A 10,135-nucleotide genomic window follows, 5' to 3' on the forward strand; every position below is an offset into this window, starting at 1 on the left:
TCTGAAAAAATCATAAAAAAATTCCCGGTGCAGACGTGCAGTTTTTTTTCTCAATCTAAAACTTAATATTTCACGCACTGTAGAGAACTATAACCTGCACAGATATGGTCCAAGCCAATGAGCCATGGCCGTAATCTGTAACCCAAGTTATACTCCTTACAAAGCCATACAGTGCGACCCGTAGTCAGCACTTGACTGACGATACACAAGAAGAAAAGAACACCAAGCAATTGTACGGATCCAACACGCGTCCAGATCTATCCCTCGTGGAAGCAAGGAACAAATGATACGACTGTCATGCACATGCAGTTTATCAATTTACTGAAACTTGTCTCTGCGGAGCAAAACGAACAAGCGAAGATTCGACAGATTCATCAGATCTATCAACACTGAAAAGGAACAGTAAACTGTAGTCCTCAAATTGCAAACAGAAGTATGAACATTGTCGAACCTGAGTAATATATACAGCTAAGTAAAATGGAAGCGAAGCCAACAGCACAGAAGTTTCAAGAGCAGCTAACTACACATCACTCCACACCCAGGATTATGACCAAGTCTTGTATCTGACACCTGTGATTCTAACTGTCAGAATGCAACCAAAATAATTTGCAATGTAATGAAAACAGTCTCAAACACTCTTATTTGACGGTATCTAAAGCCGCTAACCTGTGAAACAAACAGCAAGACAACTCCCGAGTACCAAACACTCAGCGAGTCCTGCGGCTGTTGGCTGGTTTTGATGGAGATGACGGCTTGTTCTTCGCAAAATCGACGAGATCCTTGAAAAGGGAGTCCTCAGGTTTAGTCTGGCGGGAAGCTGTCGGCCCGGGTGTGCTCTTCTCATTCTCAGTGTTCCGTTGGTTAAGAGAGAGGCTTTCTGTTTGTGTCACCAGTCCATCGTAGCCACCTCCATTGCTCCCACCAGAATACACATTTTGCTCAAAGTATTGCTGTCTCTGGCCATAATTTGCCGGAGGCGGCGGTAGGGATCCTGCAGCTTGTGCTTCCCATGGAGCTTTTGGAAGATCTTCTCTAGAATCTTCATCGTTTTTAGTTGTTGAATTCGACGAAAAACCAGGAAGAGCAGTTGGGTTTATAAAGTCATCATCAGGTAAACTCTCCTGCCGCTTCACAGATGAACGGTTTGATTCGTTCATAGGAAATGGAGGCGCAGAGAAGCTGGGCAGTGCGGTTGGGTTTACGAAGTCATCAGACACACTGTCTGACCGGTTATCGTAAGTTGGTGGTGGATTTGCTTCTACTTTTGAATGGGATGATGTCGATCTATTGGCCGGGGCAGTTGGGTTGATGAGACCATCTGATACTTTCTCTGATTTGTAGGAGTCCCCACTAAGATAGTCGATATTGCCTGCCTCGGTGTAAACAGGCCTCTTAGATGATGGGGGAGGAGGAAGAAGTGGGCTGGGGTATGGCCTTTCATTTCTCGGAGCAGAAGGCAGGTTGCTTTGTGCTACTGTGCCATCCCTTGCAGACCTACAGTTGATGAATTAAAAAAACAGAGACTATTTTCTTAAGAGCAGTCAACAACCCATAAGAAACAATCATCCAAAACTTGGAATAACATTAGCATATATGCATATAACTAGCAATAAGTTGAGAAACTAATATAGCTTGCCTGCGGGAAAGCACGGATAACTCGTCTTCTGGTTCATCGTCCTCTTGGTGTACATTAAGAAGTGGGGAAAATGAAGCCCCAGTAGACCTAGGAGGGGCAGTCCCATGATTTATGTTCGCAGCAGCAGGTACTGTTGTTCCTGTACCAGGAGGGACTCCCTTTGCTATGTCGTCGTGACGCTGAAGAACACGCTGCAGTTCATCATTAAGTCCAAGAGCCTGGAATAGAAGACTCTCATCACTGCAGATTGAACACAAGACATTCTGTTATATGGAAGTTCTAAAATACATGGAACCAAAATTAGAGTAAAAAATGCACACCTGGTAGTGCTAACAAGATCCATCACACGAGTTTGATAAGATCGGCACTGCCCAACAAGGTCAACAATGAGTTCCTCTCTGACACCCTACAGTGTCAAGTAGAGTCAGATCAACATCCACAGCAAAGAGCATCAGCACATGAATAATATTAGTTAAACAGAGAAGCAAAGAGACAGGCGTACTTTGCCTAAACAAATCAATCAATTGGACTAAGAAAATGGTCTAGGCCACAATTTTAAGGGCAAGTGGACCAGACCAGCACAAATGTGAATGAAAAATGAGCCATAGAAGCTAAAAACATCTCGTGAGACAAAAGTTCAACTGCACAAATATTACTGTGCCGATTGGTTAGCTCCAATTGGGCAGCTCCGGTTGCTGATCCTTGCCCTCTTGAATTTCCATGTCAAGCTGAAACGTTTAAGTAGGGGTCTTCAGAGTTGGAGTCAAAAGAAGGTCGGCCATATTAAATCACAGCTTGCTATGGCAAAGGAAATTCTCCATCGGTTGGAAATTGCTCGGGACCATCGTCCTCTCTCTATTGGTGAGGAATGGCTGAGGGTCAACCTGAAGAAACACTCCCTTGGTTTGGCTTCTCTCGACCGCACTATTGCTAGGCAGCGCTCTCGTGTTCTCTATCTTAAGGAGGGTGATGCGAATACTTCTTTTTTTCATCAGCAAGCCAGATACAGAAAAGGAAGAATTTCATTGCTAATCTTCAAGTAGATGATCTTATTGTCTCTTCTCAAGCTGATAAGCATTCAGCTGTGTTTGATTTCTATTCCAAGTTGCTTGGTTCTCCGGAGCAAAGACCTTTCACTCTCAATTTGGGTATGCTTCAGCAGCATCAGCACTCTTTGGATTCTCTTGATGAACCTTTTTCTTTGGACAAAGTCTAGACAACAATCAAAGACCTTCCGCAGGATAAAGCTCCGGGTCCCGACGGTTTTACAGGTCGTTTTTAGAGTTTGTTGGCCGATCATTCAGGAGGATTTGATGAGTGCTCTAGTTGCGGTGCAGCAAGGAAGATGTGCCAATCTGAGGTATCTCAATTATGCATTTCTCACTCTTTTGCCGAAAAAAGTGGATGACATTTTTGTGAAGGATTTTCGCCCGATTAATCTGATCCATAGCTTTGGGAAGTTGGTCCCTAAGATTTTGGCTAACCGGTTGGCACCAAATCTCTCTTTTATGGTCTCTACCAACCAAAGTGCTTTTATTAAGGGGAGGTGTATTCATGATAACTTTCTATTGGTTCAGCAAGCTACAAGATGTTTGCACAGGAGTAAGGGGCCTCATCTTCTCCTTAAATTGGATATCTCTAAAGCTTTTGACTCGGTTTCATGGCCATTTCTTCTGGAGGTCCTTGGCAGCTTGGGCTTTGGTCGGCAATGGTGCAATCTTTTGTGCAATTTGCTTTCTAGTTCCTCTACTCGGGTTCTGTTGAATGGTGAACCGGGAGAGGTTATTAGACACCATCGTGGCAGGGGGATCCGCTATCTCCCATGCTCTTTCTTTTGGTTATGGACATGCCGAACTCTCTCATTTCCTGGGCCTCTTATGATGGCCTTTTGAAGCCTTTGTCTGCCCGTGGTTTGCAGCATCGGGTCTCATTATATGCTGATGATGTTGTGCTTTTCCTTAAGCCGGTTGTTGAAGACTTGGAGTTGATCAAAGGAATTCTTCAAATTTTTGGGGACATCTTGGGTCTTAAGACTAAGCTTTTTAAATGTTGTGTAACTCCTATTCATTGTACGGAATTAGAGTTGGCTATTGTTCAGGACTTCTTGCCTTGTCAGGTTAAGGATTTCCCTTGTCCTTATTTGGGTCTTCCTCTGTCCATCCGAAAGTTATCTAAAGCGGAGTTTTATCCTCTTGTTGATAAAGTGGCTGGCCACCTCCCTAGTTGGAAAACCTCTTTGATGAACCGAGCTGGGCGCTTAACTATGGTTCGCTCCATTTTGTCGGCTACCCCTATTTATCAGATGATCGCTATGGATTTGCCTAGATGGGTTCTTAAAGCAATTGATAAGTTGCGACGGGGTTTTCTTTGGCAAGGTCAAGATCACGCTAATGGTGGAAATTGTTTAGTTTCTTGGAAACGTGTTTGTCGGCCTCTCATGTATGGTGGCCTTGGCATTCAAGACATTTCGACTCTTGGTTGGGCTCTTCGCATGCGTTGGCTCTGGCTTCAGAAAATGGAACCCTCTAGACTTGGGTTTGACTGGACGTTCAAGTTCATCCAAATTCTAGAGCTTTATTCTCTATTGCCATGGTGACCTTAATTGGAGATGGCTTTAACACCTTTGTTTGGCTGGACCGTTGGCTTCATGGTCGGTCCCTTGCTGAGATTGCTCCACATCTTCTTGCTTTAATACCACACAGAATTGTCAAGCAATGAACTGTGGCTGAGGCCCTTGTCAGACGCACTTGAGTCTCGGATATCAAAGGCTTTCTCTCGGTCCAAGCTATTATAGAGTATCTCCAAATCTAGGACTTGTTGGATGGTGTTTTGCTGCAGCAAGATGTGCGAGATCAACATGTGTGGCAGCTTTCTAGTTCTGGAATTTACTCTAGTAAGTCAGCTTATAATGCCTTCTTCGTGGGCTCTATAAAGTTTGCTCCCTGGAAGCATCTTTGGAGGTCGTGGGCACCGCTACGCTGCAAAGTCTTCCTTTGGCTCGCCATTCTTAACCGTTGTTGGACTGCGGATTGATTGGCCAAGCGTGGTCTCCCCCATCCTGCTTCTTGTCCTCTTTGTGATCAAAGCGATGAGACAATCCAGCACCTCCTGATCTCTTGTGTGTTCTCTAGGCAAGTTTGGTTCGATGTTCTCTCAGGTTGGTTTGCTAGCTCTTGCTCCTCATCCGAGCTGGTCACCGTTTGCTAGCTAGTGGTGTCTCACACTGAGGCTGGCCGATAAGCATCAAAGAAAGGGTCTAAATTCCCTAATCATTCTTGTGGCTTAGGAAAATTTGGAAGCTACGAAATGACTGTGTATTCAATAGGGCATCTCCAGCTATTGCTTTGGCGGAACAAGCCGTGGCTGTGCAAGGGCCACTCTGGTGCGTTGCCGATGCCAAGGAGCTCCAAGTTCTCTTGGCTGGTTCTTAGGTTGTGTTGGGTGTGTTTTTTGGCTCTCTTTGAGCCCTTTTATTTGTGTTTGTTCTTGTTATCTGGTTTTTGTTTTGTCTCTGTTCTCAGGGTGTGTTGTTCATTTCTTTTGTGTGTCTTTTGTGTGTTGTACTTTATCTTTTTCTTCTCCTATTAATAAAATGATACGCTACTCTCCTACGCGTTCGAGAAAAAAAAAGATTCTCCTTTATTTCAAATCGAAGATTGAAAATTGTTCGGAACACTACAATGTTCACTCAAGAACCAGGCCAAGTTGCAGAAAGGGCTACATCCTGAGTGGTTGAGTCCTTATGATGCTAAACATGGTTCATCAAAATGGAATGAGTGAAATAATTTGCAAATTCCTAGGATACAGGTGAGTTAGCAATCAAGGTAGCCATCATACCACTAAGGGTGTTAATTTCACAATCCACTACAGTTTGAACAGCATGAATCATCTCAAAGTAAATAATAAGACTCGAAACATGCCATCTAAGTTAGGAAATGAGTAAAACTAACTGTCATCCGGTATAAACCTGACTAATAATGGAAGAGTCGCAGCAAACTCCTCTATGAAATGCAATAACACAAGCCATAAAATACCCCAAGTAATTAAATGTGTCATTACAATTTCCAAGGATTATACTGCAATACTCTAAAAAATGCTTTAAGAAAGTCACCTCAGGATGTCTGTGGTCCAATGCATTTAACATCTCATCCAGCACATCCACAATTCCTCGAGCACTCTGAATCTCACTTAGACTGTAATTAATAATGGAAAAAAAATGAAATAGTTACTGTGCAAATGATGAAACAAATGAATAGCAAAATGCCAAAATCCACCTCAGAGAATTCAAGACTTGTTTGGCATGATTATGCAAATGACTCGCAGAACATTAATTTGACCAAAATAGTTTTGGAATGTCAATTAATATTTTTTTCTTTCTATTGACAGTAAGACAATCTAGAACCTCAGTGTTTGGTTAATAGAAATGCCAAGGCAAATACTCCCTCCAGTTCCAAAAATAAGTCGTTTTAGAATGTGTTAGCTGAACTTTTTATTTGGACCATCAATATATAAATAATTATGTCGATGGAGAATTTAAAATTGATATTACTAGTCATAATTAAAAATACTTTCATAATATGGAATCCTTTTAATTTGAAATAACATGTTTTGATAGAAAATCATTAGTCAAAGAGTCACATTGGAGACCGTGTCAATGTCCCAAATGACTTATATTGGAATCAAGGGAAGTATTAAAACTTTGATAGGCATGGACCTAGTTCTATGAACACATGGCCCGTAGAACCAGTGACAAAATTAATTACGAGGGTAATGTATAATTGCTATTTGCTTTGAAGTTTATCACCAAGACCAATAATAAGGGCCTCAGGAACCATCAAGAGAAGGTGCACGGGATGCAAACTTCCAATACAAGCTTAAAGATGGCACTCTTCATCAATTCATGTTGTGAGGGACTATAAGTTTTGCAAACCAGGGACATGATTTTGATAGAAACAGGGGTCCCTCTTGTTTTTTGTTTTAATTGATGGAAATTTATATCAATGGGAAGTATGGTAAATGTGGGTAAGCAATCAGCAAACTATTTTTAGAATTCAGACATTAAAGGGATGAACTTTAACAGAGAGTACAAAAGAACAAAACAATGTACAACCTAAACGCGAACATATGTAGCATTTAAAAAATATGAATGTATACTAGTGAAGTAGTCAGTAGTACTCCTTGCAACATGCTGACAAGAAAGTAAACAAGATCTCAACAATTTAAAAAAATCAAATCAGAACTCGAATTCGCAAGCAAACAAAAGAATACCTCAAGGCAGGTGCAGATGGGGCAGATTGAAGAGAAGCTTGTATAGCTGCATCTTCGTAGCTTTGACCTGGAGGTGGATATAGATGTGGATGCCTTAACGGTTGAGTTTGGGGAGGTGTAAAAAACGGGACAGAATTTTCCTCACGGGGTGGAAAATCAACACCAGCAGCCTGCAAACAAGGGCAGCAAGGTATCCTAATCATGGTTTGGACAGAACCAACCAGACTCGGCTAACTCAGAAAATTCTGCAATCTAAGAACCCGTCAAAAAGAGCAAATATACTCGAGATTTCAAAAATGGGAAACAGTTGTAAGCAGAAGACTGAGAATTCCACGATGGCACACAAATAAATAAGAACATGGGGAAAAAAGACTGAAACAGAAGCTGATGGTACCCTGAGTTCTTGGTAAGCAGCATGGTACTGTGGATATCTTCCGGACGGACCCCCAAAAGCCACTTGCCATGCGTCAATCAAACTCAATATTTTCTCCCGAACATTTAAGTCTGACTGCAAAGATGGAATAAAAATCAAATATAGAAGCATATGAATGTAGAAAAACAGTACTTGACCCTTAAATGAGTATTATCATCACCTTTTTCTTTACTATCTTAACCATTTCACTTAATATGTCACGTTCAACAATCTGTTGGTGAACAACATCCCCACAATTTTTGCTTAGGGTTTCTAGCACCTGAAGCAAGAAGACAACCAGACTCATCACATCAGCTCATGAAAAGAAAGACGAACATTGGAAAAACTAGCAATGCTCAAAATTTCCAGAACTGAAAGATGCAGGTGCAAATATAAAACCTAAACAACTAAAACACTGTGTTTCTAAAAGTTAAGTGACAACGTGGAAACTGTATTCTAAAACTTTTCTATGTGACATTAGCAACTGAATGTTGCTAACCTTGTACTGCCCAAGCATTGTTAACAGAATTCACAAGATGTCATAGTTCTGATTTACAATAATCAAATATACAAGAAGGGGTCTTGCAGAACTCACATAAAGTGTCAGAATTTGCACTTTTGAATTCTTGCTTCCAAGACGTTTCTTTAGGAGCTTGAGTGTATCCTTTGCTTGTCTGCACTTCCACATAATTCTATCAGCATTTTATGAAGTATATCGCAAAACTTTCCTATGAGTCACGGTGTATAAGATCAAACAACAACATCAGCAGTCCATTATACGAAACACATTGTGCAATACGCATCACTCAATCATGAACCAACATAAACCAATAGTACAGAACAAAGTATCTTCAGTAAGTCGCATTCCATGATTCCATACCTACATTTTAGTAATATGAAAAGTTTGTAAGTTGGCAAAAAACACTCCTCATAGGGACATGTTAACCATCTTGGGAGCCTAGGTAATTCAAATTTCAAGGTATCCACAAAAGTTACAGAAGCTATTAAACGCACCCCAGATTTGAATAAAAGTAGCAAAAAAATCAATTTCCTTTTTGTGTAATTTCAAAATCCTTCCGTGTTCATATTTCATGACCAAACGTGATGTCCCATCAAACGTGCACCTCAGCAACAAATGCCACCAAAATAGGTGGCCCTCCATGAGACCATGACTCAACTAACCAACCACAAACTATTCATCGTTAAATAAACATCCCACCCTCCATGCTAACAACCATAAAACCTAAGATTCCTAATTCCTAATCAAGTGCAAAGAAAACTGACTAGACATCAAAACAAGAAAAGCATTCATTCGCAGCAACCAGTAATGAGAACAAATTGCAAGTGCAACAGATTTAGAGGACCATAGAAGCAATCAAGCAGCACTGCATCTCCTCTCGGTTACATGATTGTTCTAAACAACGTAAGTACAACGGATAATGAATGAAATCACAACTAAATCACTGGAACCAAGGCAATGTGCTAAAAATGCCATCGGAACCCTGCTTAATCTCCCAGGATGAATATAGTAGTAAATCAGCAATAATTTTGAATCGATGCAACATCAACACCGATCCATACATATTAAAGAACGAACACATCAGAGACAAGTTAGAGAGAGTTTGGTCAGACCCGGGATCCATGTTGATGATATCGCAGAGTTCGATGTTCACAGCCCAATCCGGGCCGATCAGCATGTCGTTCGTCGCCCTCTCCGCGCACGCCACAGCCGCCATACCTCCCGGCGTCACAAACCAACCACCACGACCACCTCAAAAACCCTAAATCCTGTGCCAAGAAACGCCCGAATCAGCGCCAAGATCCAACCTTTCCATCCTAAGCACAACAAATCCACCCAAAGAACCCATCTTTGACCCTCCAAGAACCCGAATCCTTTACCAAATCTGAGCGAATCGCCCCAAGATTCGGCGCCAAGAAACAGCAAAGCAGCCTCTTTTCCGATCCGGGAGCGCGGGGAAGGAACAAATCACCCCCGAACCGCGAGAAACGAGGGAGATGGTGTGCGAATAGGTGGTGGGTTTGAGCAGCTGGTGGGATTGGTTGGAGGATTTTGAGGGGGAGGACGAAGAAAGGTCGCTGCAGGACGAAGTAGACTGGGCGGCAGGCAGGGGAGAAGAGAAAACGCGGACGTGGACTTTTTCCCGCTGTGAATATGAGGGCGCACAAAAAAATTAAATTTTTTCTGTTGGTGTGAACATTAAGGTTTTGGCCTTTTGGGCACCATCTGATCTAGAGGCATGATGATGGTTTTTCTAATTTGAATTTGACTTGCTACTTTGATCAATTTTACCAAGGCTACTTCGTGTGGAATTTGTGTTCTTTTCCCTTAGAGGAAGTATGAAATGTTGTTATTCACCGGTTGACATAAACTGTTGCTATAGGGAGTCGTTTTCATGTGACACATTGGACCATGACATGGATGCTTAGTCAGTAAGCAACTTCTACATGTAGTTCTTCATATGATCTAATAGGATAAAGTAAAGAAGATTTTCAAGGAATGATAGAAAATAGTCCTGAAAAAGAAATGATAGAAAATTTAAGTTTATCAATATTTTGAAGGTGGGGATCTCGTTTTCTTGGAGTCTTTATCTTTCAAGGTGTTGAATCTGTTCATATAAACATATATGCTGATGAAATGGGGTGTGGTAGATTTATAACATTTGGTAGTTATCCGAGGGTATCTGTGCAAAGATTTCATAAATTCACAAAATTTCTTTTGTTATAAACGCGTAAATTATTACAATGGTAAAGTACATAAAAAGACCTTGCATGAAAAGGTTTTTGATCAAAGTCTATGC

At 41.5% G+C, this 10,135-nt stretch overlaps 1 protein-coding gene across 1 annotated transcript; it reads right to left on the bottom strand.

Moving 5' to 3' along the window:
• Window positions 1-397: 397 nt before the first annotated feature.
• On the bottom strand, window positions 398-9,461 carry LOC133886248 (TOM1-like protein 3). The gene is made up of 11 exons (XM_062325997.1): window positions 9,216-9,461; window positions 8,949-9,104; window positions 7,912-7,990; window positions 7,498-7,596; window positions 7,299-7,412; window positions 6,905-7,074; window positions 5,748-5,829; window positions 1,957-2,042; window positions 1,637-1,876; window positions 667-1,494; window positions 398-570 (listed from the first exon to the last, which is right to left on the bottom strand). The coding sequence occupies exons 2-10, from the start codon at window positions 9,050-9,052 to the stop codon at window positions 708-710; spliced, it is 1,761 nt and encodes a 586-aa protein (XP_062181981.1). The 5' UTR covers window positions 9,053-9,104; window positions 9,216-9,461; the 3' UTR covers window positions 398-570; window positions 667-707.
• Between the last annotated feature and the right edge of the window lie 674 nt (window positions 9,462-10,135).

The sequence above is a fragment of the Phragmites australis genome, chromosome 12 (genome assembly GCF_958298935.1).
Source record: "Phragmites australis chromosome 12, lpPhrAust1.1, whole genome shotgun sequence".
NCBI lineage: Eukaryota > Viridiplantae > Streptophyta > Magnoliopsida > Poales > Poaceae > Phragmites > Phragmites australis.